Below are 16,709 nucleotides of genomic sequence, written 5' to 3' on the forward strand. Positions count from 1 at the left end.
AGCTCTTGCGCCCTCTATCCTTTTTTGTGAAACTTATTAAATACCAAGGCGCTCCTGTGTAGTTCCTTTCTTTCTCAATAGATGTGGCTAGAAATTGTTATAGTAGAGTATGTGACGAAACAATAGTACTTTTTAATTTAAACTATACTAAAAACCAATATAGTTTACAAAATTACATTGACGCGTGTTGCTTTAACAAAAACGTTTTCTACTTTTCAAAATTTGATTTTCACATTTTTACTATATTAAAAAAAATCCATCAAACCTTTTATTTTATCCTTTTTAATTCAGGTATCTAGTTTTCGTGTTTGATTTATTATTATTGTTTAAAATCGTTGCCCGATTTACGTTTTCGATTTTTATTTCTACGCGCTGGTTCGCGAAGCAATGGTTCGGCGAGCAGTGGATTTTAGGAAATTTTGGGCACTTACAATGTTAAGGTTTGCATAGGCGTGCGCACGATAGGGCCACCATGGCCCGACCTGAAAACTGAAAGGGCGCAAAAAATTTGGGAAAAAAGGGCGCAAGCCTTAACATTGTAGGTGCCCAAAATTTCTTAAAATCCACTGCTCGCCGAACCATTGCTTCGCGAACCAGCGCGTAGAAATAAAAATCGAAAACGTAAATCGGGCAACGATTTTAAACAATAATAATAAATCAAACACGAAAACTAGATACCTGTATTAAAAAGTGGGGTGGCTGAGTGGTTAGCACTTCAGCCTCGCAGCAAGAGGAGCCGGGTTCGATCCCAGCTAGTGGCACTGGGTGAAAATCCGGAACCACTCCTTCTGCGTAGAGTTTGTAAGTTCTCTCCCCACTGGTTAAAGGGGTTTTCCACCGAGATCTTCGGTTTCCATTTCCCATAAAAGCTTGCTGAGGTTAACGGTAATAGTAAGTGTAGGGAGCTGATGGCTCGCGTGGCATGAAGGGCTTGCCACCACCCTCCTACGCATTGTAACCCGGCCACCTGTTACTTGATCACGCACAAGCAACATTGCTTATGTGGTCGAAGGTGGTGCCTTGGGTATTAGCTCTATTTAAAAAAAAAGAAAAAAAAAGGTTTGATGGATTTTTTTTTAATATAGTAAAAATGTGAAAATCAAATTTTAAAAAGTAGAACACGTTTTTGTTAAAGCAACACGCGGCAATGTAATTTTGTAAACTATATTGGTTTTTAGTATAGTTTAAATTAAAAAGTACTATTGTTTCGTCACATACTCTACTATAACAATTTATAGCCACATCTATTGAGAAAGAAAGGAACTACACAGGAGCGCCTTGGTATTTAATAAGTTTCACAAAAAAGGATAGAGGGCGCAAGAGCTTAAAAGGGCGTAAAAAATAAGCTGGCCCGACCTGCTTTAAATGCCTGCGCACGGCTATGATAGGCTGGCGCCCTTTTTCCCCAAATTTTATGCGCCCTTTCAGTTATCAGGTCGGGCCACGGCCCACCCTGGCCCTATCGTGCGCACGCCTATGAGGATGAATAGTAATTGCCGAGACAGACTATCATTAACTAACGTAGCATTGGGAGTATAGGACGTGTCATACTTAATTTAGTTATTATCTATTAATATAAAATTGCAATTATAATTGTAAACTAAAATTATGTTACATTTTTTTAAGGCTAATATACTTCTCAATAATAATATGGTAGATAACTATACTATACGTTACTCGTTATGTTAAAATGTAGCTTTTTTCGCTCGGTTTTTTCATAATTTAGGTCGCCATTTACCAAAATGGCGATTTTTTTATCTTCTTTAAACGTGTGATAGACAAGAATTCGTAGAAGAGCGCTTCATACTATTTAAACAGTGAAATTTTAACAAATTATTTAATTATAGTATGTGGAAACTTTGGATTTCATGCATGTTTCCCACGTTTGCCTGTACTATAAAGGTACGATTGTCAGGAGCCACGGCAGTCAGCCCACGCGATTTTAAAAAGTCGTAGTTTTTAGGGTCTTGATATTGGTGTTTTTTATTTAAAATTATTTATCTACCGCAATTTATATTGTCTTAACATATTCTACTTACAAAACGTTGACATTTTTTGTAAGAATTTTTTTTTGAAAGCTGTTTTATTCAGTAACCGCGGAGGTACTCCATGACTAGCTCCTCCTACGACTAAAGCATAAATAACCCTACATTACCATGCAAAATGGGGGTGCATTTGGCCCTACCTGCCCCCCAATTCCGCGGCTCCTGCTTTTATTTAATTGTGTACTGTAGCTGACATGGATATTGAAAGCTTAATATGTGTTTCTATATTAAAAATTCATTCTTCTGTCCCCTTCTGACAGAGGACGGAAAACACAACGCCATCTACATTATAGAATTTGTATTGTAACAATAAAATTTGCTACCAAACAATTTTCTTATACTGTAATAAAACATCATATTTAATTACGACCAAAAATTAAAATAAAGGGAAAACTTTAGTCAAGTTTACTTAATTTAAATAATCTTGCCTTAGCCACAAGCGGGCGTGACACGTAGGAGGTTTAGCTCTGTATTTAGTTACACTAAATACATTTCGGAGAAATGGGACTTCGGTGATATGAGCTTTCAGAGTAAAAGCAAGAATATGTCAATTCGGTGAAAAGGGAATTCGGTGAAATGGGAATCCGGTGATATGGGAATTCGGAGAAATGGGAATTCGGAGAAACGAGAATTCGGAGATGTGAAGTCACTAAATACATTTCGGAGAAATGGGACTTCGGAGATATGAACTTTCGGAGTAAAAGCAATACGGAATTATATCAATTCGAAGAAAAGAGAATTCGGTGATATGGGAATTCGGAGAAAGGAGAATTCGGCGTTGTGAGGCCAACCCTAAATTGAAGTCACCCATTATTCCGACTATGAGATGATATTTCTGTATTTGATTTGAAATAATTCCGACAATCAAATACAGCACATTTTTTGGGGGCATAGCTATAGAAAAATTAGTAAACATTTAACCAAATAATTAAGCAATGGGGCATGCATGTTTATAAAATTGAAAAATTATATTTTACCGTCATTTAATGTTCAAAAAGCTTAACCAATTTACCAATTATAAACTGCTTAATTCAAAGCAAAGGCCTAGAGATTTGTGTACCAGTACTAACAAAGCAATTAAGGCAGTTGCCATTCAAAAGAAAATGATGAAAAAACCTATAAGCAAATATATTTAAAAAGTAAAAAGTGGTTGAAACTTATTGTAATTTACAACTTTACCTAAAATTAATTAGGCACATTTGGAAAATGCCATTCTGTTTGTAGGAAATTGAATTGCAGAATGAAACCTTAAGACGGCTGGCCGGCACTAACTTTTGTTAAATACCGCCCAACAAAAAAACAAATAAAAATTATTTCCCTTAGCTCTATTTAAAAAAATGTTTAAAAACAATTATAAGGTTCTATTACGCTTCCTAAAAATGCAACTAAAAGCTGACGTTGTTTTATAAATGAAATACTTAGAGAATTGGAAATAAAATCCACTATATGGCCTACATATAGCCAAATTGGGCTACTAAAATCTCAAGGTGGAAACGTGGAAAATGGGATTTGTCTTTATGTACTCGCGCCTGCGCAGTTACTTTAACCTCTGCCTCTGTTGCGGCATCTTGTTTCTTTATTTCTCGCCAGCCCCGTCCCCAGACTAGGGGAATCATAGCTATCTTCCCCCATCCCGCGCGACTTTAGAAATTTACCTTCGCGCCCCTCTTACAAAAGCCAACCTTATAGTGCCGCTTGTAAGAACCTTGGACTTTCCCATCATTTTCCATAGAAATCTCATAGGTAACTAAAATGCTGCCGTGTAACTGGAAAATGGGCCAAACGCCGTGGCAGACGATTGCCAGATCTCAGCCAATCAGAGCTCAAAGAGTGGTTCTGCCAAGAATTTAATGTCACCAGAGAGAATGACGTCACCTATCTCCCGCTATAGTAGCGGATCCAAGGAGGATTATTATCCTCCTTGGCAGAACCACTCTACGGCGTCTCATTGGCTGAAGGTTCAAGGCGAACTGGCGTCAAGCTCGGCCGTAGGCGGCAGCATTCTAGTTACCTATGAGATTTCTATGTCATTTTCTCTCACAATAGCTTCATTTTCAAGCGATTTATTGCAGAAATAACAAGAGTTAGCTGGTTGGTAAATTTTAAACGCGCTTTCATGAAGAGCAGCGGAAGCGTTTTAAGTCAACGAAGGCGCAAAATTGTAAGACGCGTTTCGGGTACAACGTTAAAACCGCGAATACGATTGCTCGTATGTAAAATGTTCATAAAACATTTTTTGTATGAAATAGCCGGGCCCTAATGTTCATAATTGGGTTTATAGCCATACATACAATACTAACGTAGATATACGTGATAAACCATTACTGTGCACTGGCTTCCCCCATAACCATTGCGCGTAAAACAACTATTTCTAACAGTAACCTGTGAAAAGATGTTTTTGTTTGAGTAATTACACCTTAAATATTTATTTACGCAATTTTGAACCATTCTTTATTTTTTATTTAAAAAAAACTAGCTTTCCATGATTTGAAAGAAACGCGTTTTCTAGTGCGTTCTTAGCGATTGGAAATTATGGTAGAAAGAAAACTATTTCGAACACTAACCTGTGAAAAGATATGTTTTCTTTTGTGTATTTACTCTTACAAGATTTAATTACGCAATTTTGAGCCATTCTTCAACTTTAATTAAACATAAAGTCGCTTTAAAGATGTCAAAAAAGCCGCGTTAGCGTCGAGCTAAAGTGTTAGTTCACCAGTACGGCGCCGATGGCGTAATTTTCGTTGCCAGTCAAACGAAAAGCATGGGCCAAAGGCAGGGTCATTGAGTTGGGAATATTAATCTAGAGATCCAATCAAATCTGCTCCCCGCGAAACAAGTTTTTGAAAAATACGAATGTGCCGTCTGCTCTAAAATGACGAGCAAACTCAGCAAACGTTATCATATGACCCGTGGCGCCATCCATTATTTTGAAGAAAAAAAATCTTTTTGCTTGAAAACGCGTCTTATTTGAACGAACCATTGAGAGATAGACGGCGCCACGGGTAGAATGATAACGTTTTCTCGTCATTTGGGACGCCGATGGGAGCAGACGACAGTATTCTTATTTTTAAAAACTTGTTTCGCGAAATACTGAAATCCGACATTTTGATTGGACCTCTAGATTAATATTCCCAACTCAATGGGCCGGGTTCTTTAAAAGTTCTAATCGGACCACGCGACAAAATTTCAAAAATCGTTCTTGTTTGTTATCCGATTTCTATGGTCCCGACGCCCGGGCCATTGTGATATACATATACCAGGATATTTCACGACGTCTGCTTTCCCTAGCTTTGGCAGTGTAATGGTAGTCATTTTGAGCGGGTTTCTCAATACGAAAAAGCATTGGTGACGTAGACCCCTATACAAGTGGTAGAGCTCTATACTTACAATGTATTTTAGTTAATTTCGTTTTTTTTTTGTTTTATATTTTAACTCTGCTGAGCTCCAAAAGAGTGTAAATTTTATTAAGACAAAAAATCCTTTTAAACTTTTATCCGAAAATTTGGTGAGAAAAACCCAATTCTTTTTATAAAATAACCTTGGCCATCTTGTTGAAATATTGCCTCCCCGCTTCAGCTGTGGATCCGTTTTCTCTCCCACTAAAGTGTTTATGAACTCATTCTTATGCACTGGCTGAACTATTCCCGGGCAACATTTCAACAAGTTGGGCAAGCGTAAAGACATTTTATAAAATCAACAATTCGCAACCGAAACGAGTCTAATTAGTCCATGGGTGGCCTAACGGCGCTAGCTTCTCCGAGGTAGTTCCCATGATCTAGCGTCTGCTACTGACAAATTAAAAAGTCATAACAACAAGTACAATTATATTTGCAAGGAAGATTTCATTAATCTTCTTTGATATTTGCATATCAAATTTAGGAATAACGATGAGGAAACACTAATCGCTTTAGGCGCTACCTATCTAGGTTTCAATGACGACCGAAAGGGGGCGTATCTAAGGTTTTCGGTCGTGAATAATATTATTAATTCTAATTAATATTATATTAGTTAATGTAATACTGAAGTTTACTTAATTCTTAATTTTTAAATTACTCTTTTAAGTTTAACCTCTAGCCCCACTAGATAGACGGCACCATAAACCTAGATCAGACAGCGACGAAGCCAAGCGAAACTTCTAGCTCCATATTATACTTTCCCTCTATATTCTGTGAGCCAGATTGACGCTCTACATCTAGCAATGCTGTCAATGAAAAAGAAATTGGTCCCTTGGGAATTAGCAGAGTAAGTTCTGGTGCCTTCTATTATGCGCTGAAGCTTCCAATCACTACAGAGAATACAGACGTTTACACTTATTTAGTGCAACGATGAATCATATGATGTATTTTCCGTAGGTGTTTGTTATTGTTAGGCAAAATAATTCGCCAGTTTCAATAATGTAAAGGTATTTTTAAATAAAACAATCAGAGCCAACTTCAATAGTTTTCAGTTTGACATGCGCTTTTATTTTATCGCAATTGACCAGGATGGTACTTTTGTGCGATACTGATTTGAAGCACGCGCTGTAATAACAAGATTAGATAGAAGTTGGCTTATAATACCATGAAACCAAAAGTTCAACAGCAAATTGCCCCCCCCCCCCCGTCAGGGCTCTAACAATGAGGAGGCCTGAACTTCACATTCTACTGGAGATGATCATTGCATCATTGACCTTCTAGGTGACTTACACCCCACTATTATCGCGCTTCAAGAAACTTTTCTCTCTCCAACGGATACAGTCAATCTTCATTTCGGCTATTATGAACCCTTTCGTGTGGACCGGGTAGTCCATCGACCTCCGCCTTCCGGAGTTCGTGGTGGTGTTGCGACTCTCGTCGACAAGTCTCTTCCGGTAGTCCGTCTACCCTCTCCAACCTGTGTCGGTGTGGAGTCTCTAGCCTTGAAGATTCACTCCTCCGTTGGATGGTTCACCCTCTTCAACATCTATGACCCTCAGAGTAACGCCACTCCGGCAAATTCCGAGGAAGAAGCCATAGTCCCAAAAGCGGGCGATTAAAACAGGACTGGGAAACCAAAAAAACCAGGCAGGATAGTTACTGGGAAAGCTAAGACAAAAGAAGCTAGGCCAGATTGGCTTAGAAAAAAAAAGAAACTAGGGAAGGTAAAAGAAAATACGGAGACAAAAAAGACACGTCCTTCTTCACTAAAAAAACCGCGAAGAGGTGTGGCCAGGAGTCGGAGCAGAAGGGGGGGTCGAAATAAAGGTTTACAAGTTTATAGTGTATATGGCGGGGCCTTCACACCAGGCGCGCAATTTGAAAATGAAAAAAAAACAAATAAAAAAAACAAAACAAAACAAAAAAAAACACGAAGAATACTGTACAAATGGTAGAATTTCACCAACACAAAGTGAAACAAAAAACAAAATAAAGAAACCGATCAGAATGTCAATGCACCGCACGTCGCAGAATAGCGCAGGTGGCGATAATGATGTCCATATGACCTTCATGTCCCGCTTTAAGAACCCCCACGAGAGTGTTCGGAAGATTTCGCTTTTGGAGCGCTGAAACCAGCGCTGGTCGACGCCCAGTGTGTTAGGGGCAGGTGAATAAGACGTGGTACGCACCGTCGATAGCTCCGCAGTGAGTGAAAGCGGCCGTCACACTGAGGGCAAGGTCCCGGAGCAGGAGAGTGCGGTAGAAGTCCGGAGTGTCTGCCGCCCAGCATGAAGCAAAGGTGATTAGAACCCTATAGTCTCTCCTGTTGCTTAAGGGCGGAATGGCCGCTTCTGCTTCCATTAAACTGATAGGAGAAGACGGTGGAGTCCCGAGGAGACTCGAAGGGCCGCATTTTGAACTTTATCCAGTTTCTTGAGGGCACAAGCTAGCGCCGACGCGTAAAGGGGACTAGAGTAATCCAGTCTGGAGCGTACCAGGCGCGTATACAGAAGCCACTAAACCTTATGACCTGCACCCCACTGGGTACCCGAAACCGCTCGCAGGAGGTTTAGTCTTTTCATCGAAAAGGAGGAAAGGTCCTCGATATGGGGCCGCCGGAAAGTCGGTGTCGCGAGAGAAGGTCATAAAATTGCACTTGAGAGGTTGAAAGTTTAATCCCCAGTTTGCACTGTAGTCGGTGATCCTGTCAAGAGCAAATTGCATAGTCCTGAAAACACTCCCCCAGTCAAAGCCGCTGATCCAGGCGGCAATGTCATCTGCGTGCTCCCCGTGATCGACCACCTTGGAGCAGAGCGGAGGAATCGCATCCAGCATGACACTGAATAGGATAGGGCTAATTTCGCTGCCCTGAGGGAGTCCTCTCCGGACTGGGAAAGTGGCCGAAAATTCACCGTTGATGCGAACTTGAGAAGTGTGATCGACCAAAAGTTTTCAACCCACCGCAGCAGGCTGCCCTCCAGGCCAAAACTTTGGAGTTTGTAGAGGAGCGCGCGATGGTGGACACTCCCGAATGCGTCTTTGAGATCCAGGAACACCGCTAGGCAATGCTTATTGGAGGCCTGACCGCAAGTGGCCACAGAAGCGAGACGAATCGCATTGTCAGTGGCACGACTACCTTTGTGGAAACCCGATTGTTCCGGAGGGAGCACCTTGTTGAGCTCTAGATACCCGACCAAGTACCAGTTTTTCGTAGATTTTTCCCAGATTTGGGAGAAGAGCCATGTCCCTGTAAGCGGTAGCGTCTGTAGCAGATTTCCCTGGCTTCAAGATTGGGTGTATGATGGCGTGTTTCCACCTCAAAGTCCCAGAGGCGGTTGTAGAGCGCCAAGAGGGCCACGCGATAGGCCGGAGTAGAGTTTTTTATGATCAGATTAGATGCATTGTCCACCCCTGGGGAAGTGTTGTGTAGACCGGAGAGAACGCCATAGAGTTATTTTTCGAAGAAAGGAGCATTGTAACAGGTAGGTGGGCTAGCCAGGAAAGAAGCCGAGATATACTCCTGGTCAGGACGAAGCGCCTTCTGGTCCGTAACGAAGGCAACGACATCTTTAAGGGAGAGAAGTTTTCGAGGTAAGGAACCTGTCTTGCACCAGTGAACCTGAGACCACACTTGGGTCAGAGGAGTGTGAGCGTGAAGCCTGGCACTGTACTGTCTCCAACGGTCCGTTTTTTTCCTTGATGAGGCGTTTAAAAAGAGCTCGTTCTTTCTTGTAGGAAATCTGATCAAGAGAGAACCCTGAGCGCTGAGCCTTTCTACGAGCTGCTTGGACAGTCTTGGCGTTGGCTTGTAGTGGGGATCGTTTCTGACGCCGCCTGATAGAGGAGACACTCCGCCGATTCGACCGTTAAGGGCCCTTCGCCCAGGGAGGCATCCAGGTTGATGCGAAAACGTTTCCAATCCACCTCTTTATATTTACAGAAAGCTGGGCCCCTTTGGGACGGGAGTAAATCCCTGCTATCTTTTCCGTGCCCCCCCCCCCACGGGCGTCCGGTTCATTCACCCGAATTAAGAAGGACCATGTGGTCATAGTCCTCCAGCCAAGATTGAATGCAGCACCTTGTACGTTCCATTGGAGAACGTTAAGAGGAACTTGAGTCATCAGGGGGCCGTTTAGAGGACACCCACGGTGGGAAATCTGACACAATGGGTGCCAAATGAGCCGCCATGAGTTTGTGAGTATAGTCCGCCACAAAGGATTTCAACTTTTCCCTTTTGTCGGATTGCCCATGAAGTTTTTCGCAGAGCTCTGCAACACCAGCCACTAACTGGACGATGAGTAGAGAGAGATCACCAGCGGTGAGATACACAGGGGCCGCAGCGCCAGTGGACACGGCCGGCTCTGCCACTGGGTTGGGAAGACGGCGAGGGGTTTGACTCCTGTGGTGGGTGGCAGCTTGAGCATATGTCCCCTGCCGGACTATCGCTCTTGCCTCCCGGAAAGTAACATCCTCTGTGCGACGAACCTCTAGAACCTTTTTTCTCTCCTTAGCGTGGGACAGGCCGCAGACTTCGAGCTGTGCGACCCTTTGCAGTTGACACACGTTCTTCTCGCGAAGCGCGGCTTAAATATCTCCTTTTTTTAGATCCGATATGATGCGCCGAAGGGCCACCGTCGAAGCGGGCGTAGACTCCTCTACCTCAAATTTGAATTCGCCAAAAGCGCGCGAAGAGCGGATAATAGCCGCTTGATCTTCTGTTTTCGGAAAGACCAAGAGATCCCCTTGCGGGAGGGATTGAAAGTGAGCCCCTTCTCCCAAATGCTGAATCGCCTGCTCGTGAGGCTTCTTTGTGCCGAGTTCCGAGAACTTTGCGCAGGACTGCGAGGGCTTAAGGCGAATTGGTTTAGACGGGGGAGGAGACCCCCGGTCCCCCTACGTCCTTCCAGAAAACCGCAGGGCGTCGGGTACGAGTGGTCCCTCTCGTGAGTCGCCTTTGTCCGCTTTAACGGGCGACCGTTGCGGCCCACCTCCTGAAAGTCGGTTTCTTCATCTACCTCCATTTGAGTAGATTCTTCACCACGGACCGTTCATGAAGTGGGCCCCTCACACATGATATCGTTATAGTTGTTAAAGCTGGGGCCCTTTGTCTTCTTTCAGCTTAAAATATTAGACCCAGTCTGCCACTGCTTCGCCATGTGGTCCGCCAGAAATGGCCGACTTAGCCATTTAAAATGCCAATAAAGAAAATAACGGGAAGGGAACTGGAGAGAAAACTAACTAAAGCAGCAGAAGACCAAAGGCCGAAAAAAAAATTAGGACAAGAAAGAAGAGAGAAAGGACAGAGACGAACAACGCTACGTCCTACCCATAGATATAGCAAACGTATACATTTCTTATATCTATGGTCCTACCTCTGGCAAACTGTTCTAATTTTTTGAAACCGATAGATGGCGGTAATGTTATTGAAACTGGCAAAAATAACGATGTTGTGAACTTGTGAAGGCTTCGATGCCACACGCACCAATTACAACTACCATTTTGAAGAAAAAAAAGTGAAGTAAAAAAATACTCTTAGTTTCATATTTGCATATTTTATAAAGTGACAGGTCATGGTACTTTGCATCTGTAAAATTTATTTATTTGCGATAATACCATTAAATTAAAATGAAGGGTCTTGAATTACTTTTTGAAGTTGAAAAGCAAAATATTAAATCGAAACAAGATGCCTTGGTTATTGCCACACATTGCTACCTATTAAATGAGGGGTTACAATGTTTGGGTTATGGTGATGAGGTATTTATACATTTACTGTTTAGCATAGCTTAAAATGAAATGTGAATATTGATGATTCCTTTCATTTAGTGGGGAACAGATTTACTGACCACGGAACTCCTTCCTCAAAACTGGAATGCTGATCAAAATGTTTACACATTGCGTTATCTTAACAAAGATCAATCTAAATTCATGTTGAAGATTGTGAAATCTGAGAAGCATTTGCTGATCAATTTACTGGTTTGACCTACCTTCAATATAGAGTAGTAGCCATTGTGGGCGCGAATTTTTTATGAATAGGAAAAAGCATGGGTGACGTCATTTGACGTAGCACTCTATATGTGACAAATGCATTTTTAACCTAATTTTTTAATTAATAGGGAATTGAAAAAGAAACAACTAGTGGAACAGCCGTTGTAATTGAGGATTTTGTAGGGAACACTACCGATTTCAAATCGTGAGAGAATTATGCTTAAGCAATCAAATTGTATTGGAAATAACAATCATATCTTGCAGCGCATTCAAAAATTTAAAAAATTTTGGAGAAAAACTGGACAGAGATATTTTGTTAAAAAAGATAAAGGACGAAAAAACTGCTGACCCATTAGTTGAAATACCTTGTTGTAGACCAAGTAGATCAAGAGACATAGATCCTGACTGGTATTTTCTGCGTAATTCTTAACATTTAACTCCTTAAGATTTCAATTTTGCATTTCTTACAGGGATACTTTTAGAGACCCTTTGAGGGATCCAAGAAACATTGGTCGATCAGATTTAGATCCACTTGCCAGGGGTGGAGGTGGAATGTTATTTGACCCTTTTCCAAATCGTGGAATAAGTGACCCTAATCCTTTTATGGGAGGCGGTGGTGGTATACGGCTGCCAAGGTAATTAAAATTACCAGAATGATATTAATAATTAAATTAACACTGTGTACATTCTAAAGAGGAGCTGTACCACCAGGAGCTAGATTTGATCCATTTGGACCAAGGCTACCGAATGATCATTTTAGGTGAATTTTCTCTTAAAATTTGTTATCTTTTTTCTAAAATCTGTTGAACTTTTTTTCAGGCCACCAGGGTCAGGATATATGCCGCCACCAGATTACAATGACATGTTTTTTTAAATTTGTATAAAATTTTGCTTGATTATAAAAATTTTCATTACTTAAAGATAATTCATATTTATTTGAGCTAATTTAAATTCGTCACCGGTATTGGCAATTTGCAACTTAAAAACCTTCACCAAACAACTTGGGTTTGATTCAACATGACAATGTAAAAAATAGTTCCATACTAAATGTCAAATGACTAGGATAAAATATGCATATAGATTTAAATTGTATAGTTAATTTTGGACGGAATGATTGTTTGATTGTAAATAATTACAAAAATTGAGACCTTTATATTAAAAAATGGGACGTTAAAAATTCTTATACCCTAGTGTGCTTCTGGGCAGCATCGTTCATGAAAATAACTTCAGGGGAAAATTTATGGTGATCTTCCATCAAATTTTCACTAAAATCAAAAAAAATTAATTAATTTTTAATTAGTGGACAAATTTAAATCTAAGGCTGAATTTGTATGGGCATTTATAATGGGCAGAATTATTTTTTACAAGTATTTAGATATAATGTTATGCCACCTACCGAAGAAGGGAATCGGGAGTAGTAATTTCGTGAGGAATATATTCATCTTCTACAAGGTGTTTGCTATTACAGAAAAAAAGGACTCAAATGAAGCTGTAAGAAATGAAAAGACCAAAACAGAAGCACCCACAAAAAAGAAAGGGTAAAATAAGTTATTGGAAAGTTAGTGGAAATAGCGTGAAGGGTATTAGTGCAAATCATAATGCAATTTTAGGCTTTCACATTATCACCACTGAGGCACCATGGTCTTTCTAAAGCTACGAAGAAACTATATTTCAATTTAAAAAACATTTATTTTATATAAAATTTCAGTATAAATTTATGAATTACCAGTATAGGAGGTATAAATTTTAAAAATTATGATTATAACAATAATTACATATGATTTGATTGCGAGTATAATGCATAAATGTGTATAATTTTTTTAAATATGGCAGGATTATACTACGATTGATTGGATTCGGAGATCATTGAATAATTACCAATCAAAAAAACTTTCACGTAGGAAAACGAACCTACTTAATACGAATCGTACCTCTTGGCTTTACAGTAGAGGCAACAGCATATGAAGGTTAGAATGATGAAAAGGGCCGCAGCTCCCACCATTCCATAAAGAGCACTGGTGTAGATACGTTTCTCTCTACGTTCCCAGGGCTCATAGATTGGAGGGAAAGTTGGCATAATCTTGTCAATCAGAGTGGGCAGGTATTCGCTCCAAAATTGGCTTTCCTTCTGGCGATAGTCCCGGTGCATCACGCTTGTTAAGTTAGTTGTGTTGATGGACAAATACTGAAGGTTATTTGGAGACATGGGCTCCCACAATATGGTGTTGAATAAAGCTTGAGGTGTTGGGTTTCTGAAATTGAACTTCAAAATTTCAGAACTAGTTAAATTATAACTGACCCCCTTTAGAAAAAAAATTGCCTCATAACAAAAATTTCAGGAATTGTAGGCCCTACAAGTAAAAATAATAAACTGACCCCCTTTTGGCAAAATTGGCCCAAGTTTGCATCAACAGCAAACTCATATTGCGATCAGCCTCTGTCCAACGAGCTCGGCCATAATCCAGAATTGGTGGGTAAAATTCAGGGTCCATAAATGGAGCTCCCGTCGCAAGAGCATATTCAGCGTTATGGGGAACTCCTGAAAAAATTATAGCCATGTAATATGTGCTTTGGTGAAAGAAACAAAACACTATAATACCTTGCCATTCAGGCAGCCGCCTTCCTTCCATGGTATAATTCAAAACATACATGTATGTTTTAACACCTTTAGCTAACAATTTCTTAACAATTTTGTCATTTGGAGCTTTAATGTAAGAATCGGAGAGCATCTGCGTTAAAGACACAAATTTTTTTAACATTTGTTAATATTTAACATGTGTAATTTATAATTACATCAATATAGCCCTGTCGGAGAAGCGTTGCATTGTCAGGTCCCGCAAAGTCAGTGTACATGAAATTTATGGCATTAAAAACCGCTTCCGGATTGAGGGTGTAATTATACATTTTCATGTAGGCCTTGATTTTTTTGTTGAAAAATTCCCTTGATACTACATAACGGTTCCTTTTTAATTCATCATCTTCCACTATTAATGAAAATAACCATTAAAAGGGACTGACCAAATTGCAAAATAAAACTCTTACAAAGCATCGTAACTGCCTCATCCCTCGTGACACCTGCCATGTACGAAAAACCAGGCAAAAATCTTGGATTTCCATCCAAAATTTCATCAGGTGTTTTTGGGAAACATATATTTTCCGTAGTTGTTACATTGTCCTAATGGGTAGAAAAAACTAATCAAAGATAATCAAAGGCGAGCGAGAATGCATTTATTAAAAAGAATCATTACAAGCACAGGGCCCCAAAGCAACCATCCAACTTCAGGTTTTTTGTCAACATTCATGAGATCAGCTATACTCCTAGAACGCAAGCATTCTACCATCTCATAGGAATTGTGAGTTGTACATCCAATGGCTTGGCCAAATATACGACTAGCATTGTACATGAAAGAGGGATCGGAAATAAATGCCCAATCTGCCAAAGCCGAGCCACTTTGAGCAATGACCCCCTTTACTACATCTGCATTTTTGGAATAAATATTATACAGTTATCTGCAAGTATTATTTGAAATAGAAAACTGAAAATTAGTTTTTACCAGCAGTTTCTGATGAAAGAATATGAAGACCTGCGCTAGCTGCACCCGCACCTGGTCCAAAGAGAACCATTTTATTCGGATCTCCATTGAAGTATTCTATCCTTTCGTAAAGCCATTGAATAGCCATTTTCTGATCAAGAAAGCCGTAATTGCCAGGTGAAGCTGGATCGGATGTTGCTAAGAAACCAAAGGCTCCCAGTCGATAGTTTAAGGTGACAACAATTACTTCCTGAGATGCGACAAGCATATGAGGAGGGAAGGTGCTGGCAGAACCATGATCAAAATCTCCTCCGTGAATGTAAATCATCACGGGAAATCGAGTAGTTATACCTTGTTTCACCTTTTCAAAGCATGACCAAATATTTTAGTAAGATAATGAAAAAAAAATAAAAATGGGCATACCGTCGGTGAAAAAATATTGAGATATAAACAATCTTCGAGAACCCTGTCAATTCCCATGGTATATCCATAGTACTTCGAATGTTGAGGGCAGGCTGCTTTATACTGATCAGCCTTTATGTAGGCTGGATTATTTTTGACCCGAGGTTGCTAAAGGAAAAATATTCGCATGAAATACCATATTTTTGGGCAGATGAGGTATAAATAATCCAACTAGAGGGTTAAATATAAAGGTATGGAGTAAATAGCTTGCTGATAACAACATTTATCTTATCAGGTATGGTTTAGGCCCTTAGCCACATATAAACCATTATTACAATAAGTTTAGGATATTATAGGAATATTATAAGACAAAATTAATATTACCTTGAATCTGTACTCGTTAATAGGTGGTTCTGCATATGGAATCCCAAGAAATACTGAAATATTTCTATAAAAATACGTGATGGCTCGCCCTGGTATTGGTCTGTTGTATTCAGGTACTTCAGGTCCATCACAAAGGTACACGTATTTCCCACGAATAACACTAGAGCCAAGAATTTCCACCGAAACATCACGCTCTAAATTTTCAGTTATTGCACTAGGGCAACGCTTATCACCGTAGTCTTTTTCCGAATAGCGAACATTAGGGGCTTTATAACCCCTTCCATAATTCACATCTTCATTATACGATGGATACCGCCTATCTATATTGTCATTATTTCTATAAGCTGGTCCATATGATTCATGACGAGAGTCTTCTCTATTGCCATAAGGCTCTTGTCTATTCTGATTTCCACCTCTGTTATAATATGGAGTTCCTCTAGGTGGAGGAGGCGGTAAATCTTTCCAATTTTGGGCGAGAAGATAGCCCAAACAAGTGCCAAAAATTAACAGGAGTTGAAACAAAAGAGGCTTCTTTGGCATCATTTTTGAAATTCAAACCAAAATTACCAAACTTCCTTTTTAAGCCTTGTTATACTTTTATTTCATTAAGTAACCATCCTGCGTTTAAGCCTATAATCAATTTGAAAAATGTTAACTGTAATTCGAAATCATTCTAGAAAATATACTAGCTTAATCACATTTTGTAGATATAAAAAGAAGGAAAATTAAGCATAATGCATTACCTCATTTTTCCTCCTGATAAAAATTACTTGGTTGTAGCGTCGTCCGCGCCCATTTTCTTCTTCGAAAAAGACGCGATGTTGCCATGGAAATGTTATGGTCATAGAAACAAGTCTAGCAAACCATAAAATATAAAGTTGCACACTAGTGCAAACCGAAATTATTGGCAATTAATATAGAGTTTAAATCTAATATAAACCTCGTACCCTAGATTCGAAATCAGG

General features: G+C 39.9%; 2 protein-coding genes across 3 annotated transcripts; one reads left to right on the top strand and one right to left on the bottom strand.

Annotated features, from left to right (window-relative positions):
* Positions 1 to 10,909: 10,909 nt before the first annotated feature.
* LOC149940752 (proteasome inhibitor PI31 subunit-like) lies at positions 10,910 to 12,350 on the top strand. Its single transcript, XM_090177895.1, has 7 exons — positions 10,910 to 11,194; positions 11,264 to 11,413; positions 11,554 to 11,630; positions 11,690 to 11,833; positions 11,896 to 12,060; positions 12,120 to 12,185; positions 12,245 to 12,350. The coding sequence occupies exons 1-7, from the start codon at positions 11,066 to 11,068 to the stop codon at positions 12,297 to 12,299; spliced, it is 786 nt and encodes a 261-aa protein (XP_090034021.1). The 5' UTR covers positions 10,910 to 11,065; the 3' UTR covers positions 12,300 to 12,350.
* On the bottom strand, positions 12,351 to 16,709 carry Gli (carboxyl ester lipase-like protein Gli). Of its 2 annotated transcripts, XM_090177893.1 has the most exons (13): positions 16,692 to 16,708; positions 16,488 to 16,629; positions 15,745 to 16,374; positions 15,382 to 15,528; positions 14,980 to 15,319; positions 14,674 to 14,903; positions 14,468 to 14,600; positions 14,219 to 14,409; positions 14,025 to 14,154; positions 13,802 to 13,964; positions 13,357 to 13,677; positions 12,822 to 12,884; positions 12,352 to 12,690 (listed from the first exon to the last, which is right to left on the bottom strand). In XM_090177893.1, exons 3-13 carry the CDS (start codon positions 16,285 to 16,287, stop codon positions 12,606 to 12,608), a joined length of 2,346 nt encoding a protein of 781 aa, XP_090034019.1. In that variant the 5' UTR covers positions 16,288 to 16,374; positions 16,488 to 16,629; positions 16,692 to 16,708; the 3' UTR covers positions 12,352 to 12,605. The 2 variants fall into 2 exon arrangements, with proteins under 2 accessions (XP_090034020.1, XP_090034019.1); XM_090177894.1 differs by lacking the exon at positions 12,822 to 12,884 and having other exon boundaries at positions 12,351 to 12,690; positions 16,692 to 16,709.

The sequence above is a fragment of the Leiobunum rupestre genome, chromosome 6 (assembly GCF_980474605.1).
Source record: "Leiobunum rupestre chromosome 6, qqLeiRupe1.1.hap1, whole genome shotgun sequence".
Lineage (NCBI taxonomy): Eukaryota > Metazoa > Arthropoda > Arachnida > Opiliones > Sclerosomatidae > Leiobunum > Leiobunum rupestre.